This window comes from Xylocopa sonorina, chromosome 2 (genome assembly GCF_050948175.1).
Source record: "Xylocopa sonorina isolate GNS202 chromosome 2, iyXylSono1_principal, whole genome shotgun sequence".
Taxonomy (NCBI): domain Eukaryota; kingdom Metazoa; phylum Arthropoda; class Insecta; order Hymenoptera; family Apidae; genus Xylocopa; species Xylocopa sonorina.
Window position 1 is genome coordinate 14,814,191 of NC_135194.1, and position 13,267 is coordinate 14,827,457.

The 13,267-nt window shown below is 48.5% G+C and overlaps 1 protein-coding gene across 36 annotated transcripts in view; it reads left to right on the forward strand.

The window, feature by feature from the left end:
- Camkii (Calcium/calmodulin-dependent protein kinase II) overlaps positions 1-13,267 on the forward strand; it is an 86,510-nt gene that overhangs the window by 26,355 nt on the left and 46,888 nt on the right. For all 36 annotated transcript variants that reach the window (XM_076910074.1, XM_076910075.1, XM_076910079.1 and 33 more), the window contains exons 2-3: positions 1,714-1,808; positions 9,928-9,987. In XM_076910074.1, coding sequence (XP_076766189.1) covers positions 1,714-1,808; positions 9,928-9,987 — 155 coding nt within the window. The remainder of the gene's footprint in view (positions 1-1,713; positions 1,809-9,927; positions 9,988-13,267) is intronic.

Here is a 13,267-nt window from a genome sequence, read left to right on the forward strand (position 1 = left end):
TTTCAACTGGAACCAACTAGCAGTATCGCGAAAGAGTTCGACTTGGAAAGTCGAGGCAACAATAGCTATCGAGGGTGTACGCGTCGAGGCAAAAGAATTCCGTACGTGGTACGCGAGAATCCAGCGGGAAGCACGTGATCCTGGCGGATCGTGCAGGTCGCCGACGACAATCTCCGGTAATGATCAGTCACCATAGATACAGAGGGTAAACGGGGGTTGCTTCGTTTCGCCTCGCCTTGCCTCGCCTCGCCCTTTTTCCTCGCAGACCGACTGGCGTGGCGTGGCGTGGCGTGGCTGGCGAGTGAGCGCCGCGGCGCTGCAACGACGCCGACGCCTGCAGGATGTTACGTTGAAGTCGCGTTTGCGCCGATGCGGCCTGCCTTGAACTACTTCAAGGAAGGATACGCGGAGGGCCGCTCGACTTTGCGTCCTCTCGTCGCTCGCAGCCTTTTCTACGCTTACTTTTTTCAATCTCTTAACGCGCGCTTCGAGGATGATGGACGATGGGCCGCGTGGATGTATTTCGAAAATTGCTCCGTAGATTTCTGGACTCTTGTACCTCTGTCCTCTCTTCGACGGTCGATTCATGCGAGATATGGGTACGGATGTTGGAATCGAGTGTCGTTTATCAGCATCGATCCGCGTTTTTTATTCTATTCCTTTAGATTAGCGATAAGCGATCTTTTGATCTTCTCGAGATTTACTTCATCGATTCGTGTATCGTGATAATATAGTGAATAGATACTATACGCTATAGATACTATAACGTAAACAATTTCATCACTGCCTTCGATGATAGATCGACAACTTGTGTCTGGCATTGACTTGTCTTTTTATTTTCATTAATAAGAAAAGATACAGTATTTATAATTGGATGATAGTGGAGTCATCATGTTCTGAAATAGATAAGATTCCCAGCTAATTACTGTCGCCGATTTCTCGATCAACCTTCGGTTGACACACGTCCAACCCTTACGTTTCTTCCCACGGATCCCTTCTTTCTCGCATTTCTTCGCCTATAAATCCCTTCGGCGATCGTTTCACTCGTCAGCTCGATCGTTGGCGGCAAATCGACGCGGGTAAATAATACTTCTGGAATAATAACGAGCCCGGAAGTTGAATTCCTTTCCCTCGCTAATTGCATCGGATCTGGGTCATCTTTCGCCTACGCTACCTTCTTTCCTTCCGTCGTCCGATTATCCGAAGACAAAGGACACCGTCTGGAAACTAAACAATCGGGTTTCAAGTTCCAATTCCTCTTTCTCACTTTCTCCAGCCGATCTTTACGTTCACCGAGCATTTCTAAACCCACATACTTTATCCCTATTTCGATCGAAACGAAGGTATACTTAGTCATCGTGGAATCGAAGGGTTGTTAAGAGGAATGGTTGCCTCGAAAAATCAACTTTTCAGGTACGTTTCATATAATTGCGTTAAAAATTGAAATCTTTACGAACTAAAACTCAACCCAAGTCGACGATTCGAGGGACTCGAATTGTACACGGTCGTCCATGGTTTCCACAAGCGATAAGACCAAGTTAACTTGGAAAGTACGACCGTCTACGATCCAGCTATCGCTCAAGAGTACAAATATATACGTTTCCAGAAGTTCGAAGCTCGTTAGCGGATTAACCGCTGCTGCTTTTCGTTAATTTTATCCAACCCCTCTGACCTGTCCCCGGAATTAACAGAGAACCGTTTGAACTGTTTCAGGGGTGCCTTCTCGGTGGTTCGACGATGCGTTCAGAAGAGCACCGGTCACGAATTCGCGGCGAAAATCATAAACACGAAAAAGCTCACGGCCAGAGGTAAGTCGAAAGTTTAGTTTCAACCCCTCGCGTGATCAGTCCGTGACCGTCACGGGTTGACACGACACGCGTACGATCTTGTACCTGTGTCTTCCATAAAATATGTTTTTTCAACCGACGATAAATAAATAGACACATTTTGTTAAGGTACCGTTGAAAGTTTCGGTGGAGAACTTTGACGCAACGACATTAACGTTGAAAATGATTAGGGGTATTAGGCGAAACGACTGCGCTGAAGATGGCTGTTAAAAGTTTCACGAAAAAATCATAGTTTTCAAACTTCCACGGCGTGGTTTTGCGTTCTTTTGAATAGTTCATTAACGCGCGACATTATGTTGTATACTGCGTACAGGGGGTTCTTGCAGACTTTTAAAAAAATCTCTAATAATTTTCCACGGTTTTTTTAAGAAAGTAGAACAAGTGGAAATTCAAGTTCAGATAGTTAAACGACAAGGGTTTCAAAGGTTGGCTAAATAGCAGGGAAGATAAGTAGGTTTGCGTAACAAGGTATAAAAAGGTTGAAGCGTAACGAAGATAAGAGGAATAAAGAAATGCTGTTCAAAAGAGGGAGCATAAAGTAGAACTTAGTTGCTGGGGTCGCGTATAAAAATGATAAGAAGACAAAAAATGAAGGTTGTGCCGCTATTACTCCCTTCCACTAGTTCAAATTAAAAATTTCGCTTAATCTCTTCGCAAATCCATCTCTGGTCACACTTTCCACTCGCGTCAGCGGTGCGAAACACCGCGCATCCATCCTCCTCATCGTCTTCGAACTTACGAATCGAAGCCCTCAACTATCTTTACGACCAACGTCAGCGTTCGTCCTCGATGCATCCGCGTTCGAATTATTTCCCCGTTCAGAGGCATTGTTCGGCCATTTCTCGACGATTAGACGCGGAATCACGGAAAAGAGCCCACCTCCACCGCCCTCCCTCTTTCTTTCCCTCCCTCTACACGCGAGGAGACTTTAGCGTCTAAAAACAACGAGCGACGCCGTTGTCAAGCTGCCAACATTCCATCGCGACCAACAGTTGCCAGTGCCGTACGATTTCCAATCCAGAGGGCCGTGCTCACCCCCGTCCTCCATCTTCCACACCCCCAACCCACGCCCTCGCCCTCGTCTTCGCTTTCCTATGAAATTCCGTTCGCGTGCCGCGCGTCCAGAACGAGATAAACAAATAAATAGAACGCTCGGTGTCCCCGGAAGCCGGACAACCGCCTCCTAATCGAATCAATCAAAATATCGGAACAAAAGCGATCCGATAAACGCCGCGCGGGCAGTCAATTCGATTAACGGGATAAGACGCGAGGAGGCGAGCATACGCGCGAGCCTCCGTCGCTGATTTTGGAGACACCACCACGGGCTATACTTAGATTTATCGTCGACGGGGTTGTCCATCGACGACGTGGACCCGGTGGAATTTCGGGGAAATTTTCGTTTTACGCGAGCGTATCTCCCGGGAAAAATAGAAGTCTAGAAGGTTCGAGCGGACGCCTGCTTAGCATGTTCTAGATTCTCCCTCAATATTTCGACGTTTTGTCATCTTCGAAAGTATTTTTAATAAATATCAGACGCGATCGTTTGGAATTTTGCTGCATAGAATTTATCGCGCAAAGATACCTCCGGAAGCGAATGATCTTGGAACGAATAATTGGAAGATCGTCCATGTATTCAGGTTTCCGGCCGATATTCCCCACTTCCGCCATCCCCGTGTGGTTTCGTTCAGCAGCCACCGGCTGGTAAATTTAGTATCAAACGTATCGCCACCCAAGCTGGATGTATCATAAGCTTTATTGTCGCTATCAATCGATTCGTTGGCAACCGGCCTAATGTGCGTTCGCGTGACTCATCTCGCGTCTCGTGTACGCTTAATATCGCGCGAAGCGTACGAAAAAGGAGCCTGATTCACTTGACCAGCGAATGTTCTACGATACAATATGTCGCCATCCCTTAAGCATCGATGTCCGTTGGAAAAGTAGCGAGAATAAAAATAGACCTTCTTATGGTATTCGAAGATTGATGGCAGGGTTCGAACGTGGGAACTGTACGATGCGCGCACGACTAAGTAACGCGGCTAATCAAGGGTTAAAGCAGGGTTCGTTTGTCCTCGTTCGCCTTGCTCGACGACGGACGAAGCCGCGCACGATCGCCGCCTGGTAATCGTGCTTTAGAATTCGTACGACGAGCGGAATTTTCGAGGGTCACCTGCAGAATGCTGGTTCAAGAGTCCATAGGGTCGCTGGGGGAGAGACCAAAGAGGAGCAAGAAGCTGTCCGTTCGCGACGGCCTTTGCTCGTTCAACGTCGTGATTCACTGTGGATCCACGGGTTTGCGAAGAATAGAAATCTTTGGGAACGTTTCCGAGAAACGGACACGGTGTAATCAGGGTAAACGAGAATCGCGGAGTAAGAGTGGTAAAAGTGCCTTTTCAGATGGATTCTTTGACCGATCGAAGTTTGTCGCGACGCGTTCTCAGCGTCGACGAACGTCACCGAGGTAAGGAGATTGACGTCACAGGGTTCTCCAGGCTTTCGGATCACCGAGCTTCTTTCAGTGGAGCCTCACTGGCAAGCAAAGCGACAAATTCTTTCGTGCTCGACGGAATCGCGCCTCGTTTGACGTCATTTCGGCCTCTATGGTTTCAGACAAATTCGCTGCCGGGTCTCGCGTGTTTCCTTTACTAACGAAACGCTTGTCGATCAATTATACGCAAATGGCAGGCGAGAGGTGCGCTCTAAATTCGGAGGAGAATTTAATCAGCATAAAAGCCGAGAATATTCGTCATTTTGCCACTCGCTGGGATATAATCGGGGCACGCGTTTACGGAACGGAGAAGTTCCGTCGGTTACGTTTCGGAGAAAGTAGGAAAAGATAAATTTCGCCGGTGTTTCTATTGGCACGGCGAATGCCTGCGGCTGGTGGGCCAGCCTCCTCTAGTTCTCCGCGCAACCGAACGCGTTACGACTGGCCAAGCTTAACCAGCGTACACAAACGAAGAGGATACCTTAAGAGTAGCCGGGTATGGAAACGCGCGCTCCCGTTTGTTTCTCTTGCCGCCTTCTCCGTGCCTATTTTACAATCTACGCGATTCCAACCGAAAGGAAACCGTGCTGCGATCCGAGTTCAGGCTTCTGGCTGTTAATAAAACCTTCCAACGGAAAAGTATTTCAACGAGAAACAAGCGGGATTCGTACCGGGATACTCGAGATGTCCGACCAGCGATCGACGATTCTACTGGTTCTTTGCGACGAGAGTAACTCGCGAAACTCCTGCTGCTCTTGGCCGTTACGATCTTTTAAAAAGAAAAAGTGGCTCAGGCATTTCTCCATCATTCGTTGCACGAATTTCACGCGAGATCCTCCGGTCGTACGGTTCGTTTTTTCGACCCTCACGGTGCCTAAGGGATAGCAAGTCCGTGGGAATTAATTCGCTGCGTCGGGGGTGGGCGGTCCACCGTGAAAACTGGCTGCTTCTATCTTTGGCCAGCAGTTCCAGTTCCTCCGCAGAGGCGGAGGGTAACGAGGATGAGAAAAAAAAGGTTGCAGTAGTCAGAGGGAAGATGAGCGCCTGTCTCCTACTCCTCTTTCATCCTCTACCCTCTCCCTCTCTCTCTCCCTGTTACTCTCGTTGCCAGGCCAAGAGGGATGGCACGGCTGCACCCTCTCTTCCACGACCTTGCTCCAGTAACCTCTTGACCTACCGCCACGGCCGTCGTTCAACCGCATGTTTCTCAAACGAATAAAGCGCGACCGATTCGTCGTGTTCACCTTGAATCGGGCACAGCCGGATCGGCACGCGGAAAAAAACCGTCTCTGGCGAATCGAATTCTTCCCTGCTATTTCCCGTTATTTCCCGTAGTTTAATAGTTTCATTTTTTTCCCTTTTCCATCGAGGATATTTAACGCAGCCGCAATGCCAGGGTTGCTCTCAGACTCTTAGCTATTAGGGAACATTTTGTATTTCGATTGAACAATCGCTCGATTATTGATCGCGATACTTTCTTTGAGAGCACAAACTATTGATAAATGACACTCGTTAATTTGCAGTTAATATTCGTTGTCGCATGAAAAAGATTAGCGATTCATGGTATTGCGGATGAATAGTAGAGACTGTAGTGCATATCGAAGCTCGTTTCACAGAAACGCCTACCAAGTTACGCCCAGTTTCGTGTATCGCGCGCATATTCCTTATATGTTCGTATTTACGAGCCCACGATTTTCGCGTACACAGTGCACTGCCAGCGGATACAAATTTACGGAAACAAGAACGATTTGCCTTTCAAACGGCCAGCGAAATTATTCCGCCTACGAATATCTTTTTTACTTATCTACATCATCTGTCTCCCATGCGCAAACGTCCAATTAAAAATATTTTCATCCCGCGATAAAACGAAACAACAGCGCTCTTCTCTGTTCCCATTGAGAAACAAACTAACGTACTTCGCCCACGTTGGCCCGACAAAGTCGACTGAGCAACATTTTCGATTCACAGAAAGCAGAATCATTCGATTCTGCGACGATGGACAAAGTTATCGGAGAATTAAATCGCTTTGCAACCGAGCACTCGTATGGTCAGTACAGTTGGCTCTTAAGAACGGAGCGATGGTCTTCCACTCGCTTCTACTCGTTTCTAGACGCTTCCAGTTCACCGAATAATTAATCGAGCACTCTCTGTCCGGAGTTTCGTCAGCGTCATTTGAAATTCTAATTCGCGGCACCGAGAATTCGAACCGTGCGCCTCCGCGGGGAACCTGGGAACGCTCGCACGTTCTCCACCCCTTTCTCACCCCCATCTATCAGTTCCCTTTTCCGTTCTCTGTTTATCGACGCGGAGTCATTGTTCCAAGTGATCCCCTTTCTTTCTTCCCATCTATCTCGACGTTTCGTTGCACGAGTCGTTTGCACAGCGTGCAACGACCCACACGATGATCGTGAAATTCCATTCATAAATCGAGTCCCGACTGCTTTTTCGTCCGCCTCTCCCTCTACCAGCTCGCTTGTTTCTATTTCGACTGCGACGAATGGTAAATAGGGTGCCTCTTGTCCACTCGGAGTGCTTGACCCAGTTACATCCTATTCTCTTTCAGTTCTATCTTCGTTCTTCTAGATGAATGCGTCTAAGTTTCCACGGTTCTAATTATTAGTTTAGAGCGGGTGCCGTTAACAGAAGTTTTCCCACTTTTCCTTTACCAACCCAGTGAGCAGCGTGTTTTACAGTCAAAAGGTGCTGAAGTAACGTCGATTCTCTTTTAACGGCAGCAGACAAGGGATAGTATGTACGTGGTGTAGCGAAAATGTATTACTACAGTACACCGTGCAAAGATTGGCGGAGGATCGAAGAGTATCAAAGACTCTCGAGTTTCATTAAACAAAAGAGAAAAGTTTCAAAGACTCGACAACGTTTGGAGGTTCCATTGAACGAGCTTTCGTTTAACCGTTCGCGATGTTAAATAAATGGAGACAGCACCGCCATTCGTGCGCATCCCTTCCATGTATTCTCATCATCCTGGTCGTTCTATCGAACGATCGCTCGCAAGCCTCAAAGAATCTCCCGTCGTCAAGTTCACGCTCTTGTTTCACCGCCGCGGAAAACCAGGGAGACACACCACCTGTGCGCGTCCTCCCCTGTGTGTCGAAGATAGTATCGGGACGCAAAATGAGCTCTGCTCATCGGCGTTACACGTTCTCACGCCCGAGAGATCAAGGGCTGGTGCGTCCGCGAGCCTCTCCCCGTCCCCGGCCCAGAATCATCCCTTCAGGGCTCCCTCGATCACGCTCCCGGGACGGTGAAAGAGTTTTTGCAGACTTTCGTGACATTCGCGCTTCGTCGAACGCAAAGTAACGCGTGCGATCTCTCGCAAGTGTCCGCGCGTCGAAGCGGTCATCCGCGGTTCCACGAGGAACGCACGCAAACAAGAAAGATCCTCCGTTTTCAGCTATTTTTATCCGAACGACATCGTGGACGTAGGTTTCCCTTTTTCATATAAATAGATCCGTCGAGTCAGAACCTGTACGACTCTTTGTTCAGCCTCTTGGAATTAGTTCTTCTCGGACGCGGAGGAACCTCTGCTCTCGCGATCCCTCTTCGATGACGAGTAGCTTTCGCGCAATTTATATTTTCATACTTCTAACGGATGCTACGCGGAATATCGAATTCTTCGGCGAGGAGAAAAGAGGCGAGAAGAAATGAAACGACGAAAGGCGAGCCCATGGAATTTGATTCACGACGCTCGACTGGGGGAATCCGATTTATCTATCCGGCTATGGTGTTCCTCTGTTTTAGACCGCGAAGAACGGGCACCGTTGGGACTTTGAACTTGTCCCAGGATCCGCTATCTTGGCTTTCAGCTGCGCGGAGAATTTACGGGGAAAAGTTGTTTCCTCGGAATTCACTGGCTCCTGGGTGGTTCTCGGGGTGTGGCCGTCGGGTTGATAAGTCGACTCGCTGGAACTGGATTTCCTCGAGGTTTTCCCGCGGACACTTTTATTCATATCCCCTGGGACCGTTTCGAATTTTTCTGCGAATATACGACACCGTCAGGAAAATGCCCTTCCGTATCTTCCAGGACATATCTCACGCGTTTTCTAGTCGAACTGGAACTCTGACTCGCGAGCACTGGAAGACACGAAGCTTGGATAAATCTTGTTCGCAACTGAGATAAGGGTGGAATCTTTTCTCCGCACATGGCTCCGTTCAACCGAGCCGCTGTTCGAATCGCGTGCACGCGGTCCACGTTGCAACCGGTAACGAGTTCAACGCAAACAAGGGTGGCTCGTTAACCGTTAAGCTCTGTCTCGCCTTAATCCTGGTCAAACCTCGACGCGAATTGTTTTCCTCGTGCAGCTTTCGCTGATCAGCCAGATTTTTGCAATTCCTATAGGATTCGATATTTTTTCGCGGCCCTTCCTGTGGAGGGTGTTCTAATGGATGTTACTGGGCATGTAAGGGGTTGAAATATCGCCGCGTAGTTCCGCGACGCGAACAAGGGAAACGATGTTGTCGAATAACCCAGTTTTCCCTTTTTTCCCCATCTTTTCTTCGTCGAGTGGTCCGTCTCCTCCAATTTACTCCTCCTCGTGCGGCTCCAGTGTTCTTCGCGGGCCCTTTTTGCACCTCGCTGGGTGCTCGTTAATTCTGGTTGTTTAACGCGGATACGAAGGAAGACCGTCAAGTCTCGGCGCTGCTGGAGATTTAATTATAAGGTGAGAAAACAAACAGGAAAGCGAGAGAGGGAGAAAGAAAGAAAGATAGAGGGTGAACGTAAGGGGGGTGGGAAGAGAAACGGTGGCTGATCTTTCGAAGCCGGTGGAATACCATTACGTTCCGGGCGTTTGTCTCACACGCGCTGGATTAATGGATCCAGCTGCCCCACGGTGCTTCGAAACACTTTCTTAAGCGTATTAAGCCATTAAACCGGAACGGTGATCCTGAGAATTCCGTCCCCGCCTGAAAAGACAGCTGGCTCGATCGTCGGCTAATTATTCCGGACGACAGCGTACTCTTAATACGTATCAGTCGTTATTAATTCGATTGGTAAATTTCATTTCACCGTTCGGTAAAAAGTAATTGGATCGAGGAGCGAAGCGAAGACTCTGGAACCGGAAGAGTTCGACGGTGGATCGGCGCGATCGCCGGCCGATCCTCGATGGAGACAGGCGTTCGTTTGGCGCGCGCGCAACAGAGAAAGGAAACAGGAAATCGTGCTCGAAATGACTTGCCCGCCGACAAATCCAATTTTATCGCGGTCCTTGGTGAATTACCCACGAGGAAACTCGTCAAGGGAGCTCGTTGGGAAATTCGATTTCGCGGTAATGACTATACCCGGGATCGGTTGTCGTTACCGGCGAAACTTTCGCGATAAAGCGCGGCCGGATCCGTTCCTGAACGCTCGAACGTCACGCGGAACTCGTCAGACGTTGTTTGATGGCCGGACCGAGTGATTTAACGCGGCGGTTACGGGCCTTCGAATCCCATAAATTCTATAAACTTTACCATTTCGCCCGGGGAAACTGTTACCCTTCGATTCTCGAGTCGTTAAGTTCGCGATGCCTCGTTACGTAAATTGTTGCCAGAAACGGAGGACACCCGCTCATGGATCACGTATTCTTCTTGTTTCAGACTTTCAAAAGCTCGAACGCGAGGCACGGATATGCAGGAAGTTGCAGCATCCAAATATCGGTAAGCAGCTTGGCTATTTATTTTCAAATAACCCGTCCTTTTTTCCGCTCCGAATTCCTCCTACATTATTCATTACCCTATCGTCTATCGTATACATTATTTTAGAAGAAATACTCCGCATCCCTTGCGATATCGAGTTAGGTTCAAAGCCGGCTACGACGAGAATGTAAAGCAGATTAAGTCGTGGCTGGTCAGACGTACCGATCTTCGCCACTCAATATTTCCCTGTTACCATTGCGTCGTTCTTTTTATTTTGTTATTTTTGCTGTTCGCGTTAAGACGCATCCTCGTCGAAATGACGTCGCACGAAACCCAACCTAACTTAAACGAATGATCGGTAAAAGCGAAGTCTTATACAGTTGAGGGGAATATATTCGATGGAGCGGCGCGAAGGGCACGTGGAAGCTCTTCATCGACCGCTGTCATCGCGTCGCCGCGACCTAACGATGGAAATTATAAATGGGAAATAAGCAACGGCCAATATTGGAATCCAATGAAGCGGGAAAAGTGAATAAACGCGGTGGACGTCCCTCTCCTCTCTTTCTTGTGCAACGCGGATCGAAACCACGGCGATTTTCTTACCCTCTACACTTGCCAAGCTTCCCTACCCGCCTCTTTCTCGCGTCTTCTCCTTCTTTTTTTTTTTTACTCCCTCTCTCGCTCGACTAACTCTTTTTTTCCATCCTCCATCCCCCTCGCGCTTCTATTGTGCCCTCGACGGACTCGATGTTTACCAGGATGAATTCAATTTTCCGCCAGGCGAGCCTGTTCGATCTGCTCCGGGTAGAATCGATTTTCCAAGCGTGGAAAATTCGCGTTCGCTACCTGTGTAGACTGTCTCGCGAGAGTGGATAGAAATTGGGTGCAGCTTGGTAGCGTTCGTCGAAGAGAAGGGGCAAGTATTGCAGGAGGATAACGATAGTTTTGTATTTTTTTTTTTTTTTTCTTTCTGAAGGATCAAGAGTTGACTGCGGCATTCGAGGGTGGAATTTGTCGCGTCGATGAACACGCGGTGTAGTCGTCGAGACATTTAGGCCCTGAAAGGTTAGCATCTCTTTGGTGCACGCGAACGCCGGGATTACGTTTGGGATTATGGGATCTCGATCTAACCTCGTCCATTAAACTGCATCAGCTCGTTAACTACCCCCTCGGTCCACTACTTTCGACGAACCTTAACGGTACAGTGGCGACGATTTCGCCGCTTTGAAATTTCACAGTTCGAAATTGTGAAAACCGGAAGAATGAAACGAAGAGCGGGGAAGCGGAAGCCTCGAAAGGCGAGCTACAAATGATGTCCAAAAGGGAGAGACATAAAAGCTCGAAAGAATTAAGATCGTTTTACAAAAAAATAAAAAGGATTTCAGGAACAATAAAATTAGAACGCGAAGGGTGGTTTAAAAAAAAAAAGAACGACGAAGCTGGAAATAGGTGGCTTTTAAATACGAATAAAACAAGGTCAGAAGCAAAAAATAAGGGACAAAAAACGAACGGTGGTTCAAGGCAATTGACCAAGTTGTTCTGCCGCGTTGTATATTCTACCGTCACCCAAGAACCCGTTCGATAAACGGCAAAGTAAATCCCAACGAGAATTAACTTCTCTCCCAAATGTACAATTCTACTCTCGTCAAGAGTGGATACTTCGTATCCCAAACTCAAAGGTGATTCGCGTGCTTCATCGATAACGTCGCGCGTTGAACGAGGATCCAAGGAAAGAAGAGGAACGTCCAGCATTTTACAGCAGCTCGTAGATCGTCGCCTCGTTTCAGCTTGACCAGTGGCCGAGTCTTTAAAGGATCGTCGTTTAACGCTCGCTCGATGGCAGTTTAATTCTCGCGGAGAGAATTAGCATACGTCGGAACATCGGCGTCGCGGGCTGCGATCGTATATTCTCGGTTTACGCCTTCGCGCCCCTGGTTAACTATACCGGTCCGCCACGTACACGCGTGCCAACCGCGGAACTTGGTCGTGGAAATACAAGTACGAAAGTTCCGTCAGGCCAGGTTCGTTTATGGCTGCCATAAATCTGACATGTGCACGCCTGCTTTCGTGCTGGCTGAGCTACATTTTTGCATACGTACCAGCGACGAGCACTTCTATAACAGGGAACAATCGACGCAATTAATGCACACTGCCTCGGAGACTTTCGAGGCAGCGATTCTTTCGCTCTTCGTTCCTGCTACCCGAAATTGCTTCGGCTTATTACGAAATTAGACAATGGAGACTGTGAGAGCGTCAGGTGGTGGTTGGGTAGACCATCGGAAGAGCGGTCTCAACGACTCCGGTTTAACGAGGGTTGTAAAAGGTTAGGATAATGGGGTGTATTGATTCGAAGCTTCATGTCCGTAAAAGGTTAATCGGTAACGCCTGCAGAGAATGATTCGAAGGACCGAGGCAGTAAGGCCTAAGTTCAGACGTCGCTCGCGTAGCTTTTTATTCCGTCTCTGAAATTGTACGATCGATTTTCTCAGCAATTTTCAAAGTCGATGCCTCTCGAGTCTCTCCACTTGTCCGCTTCTCCACACTTCTCTGATACTAGTCAAATAATCACGCGATTGATGAACGTTTCCCAATCGAACGTCCGAAAGTCGCGATCGCTCTTTCGCCAGCGTGAAATCTTCAACGTTGGAGAGAGGACGAAGAGGATTGTCTAGCGAGGCGCAAAAATCGGCGCCCTCGTGGAACTTCAACAGCCACCGTCTCTCGAACGGTTCCCCGGCTTGGCGTTAATTTGTCAAGGAAGCCTGGATATAATGAGTGCGCGCGGGAGCCGTACGGGCACCGTACTCGAGATCCTCCTCGACTCCCGCGGATGTAAAAACCTCGGGGACACGAGCCTCGAGAGAGAAAGAGACAGAGAGAAAAGGGACGGTTTAAATCTCGAGTGGGGAAAGATCGTGGCTCGGAGGAATCGGGTAACGAGGATGACACAAACCGATTCGAGGCGCTCCTTCGCGGAATCCAATTAGGGCCGCGACTCAGAGAGAAAGAGGAACTGGTACAATGGTTATAAACGAGGAGAAATAATGTTTCACGTTGCCAAGGGACCAGACAGAAATTCGAAAGAATCTGGCAAAAAATGATGGGGTGGTTAACCCTTTGATCGCAAGGAATGCACGATAGAAGAAAACCGTCACTGATTTCTTCCTACGAACGGATCGATTGCTCGATGCATGAAAAAGAGAGAATCATCCCCCTAGCGGAAGTGGAGGAACGGCGAGAAAAACGACGAGCGTCGACGTCCCGAATCGCTCGGATGTCATTCAGTGGTCGTTGGTCCTCC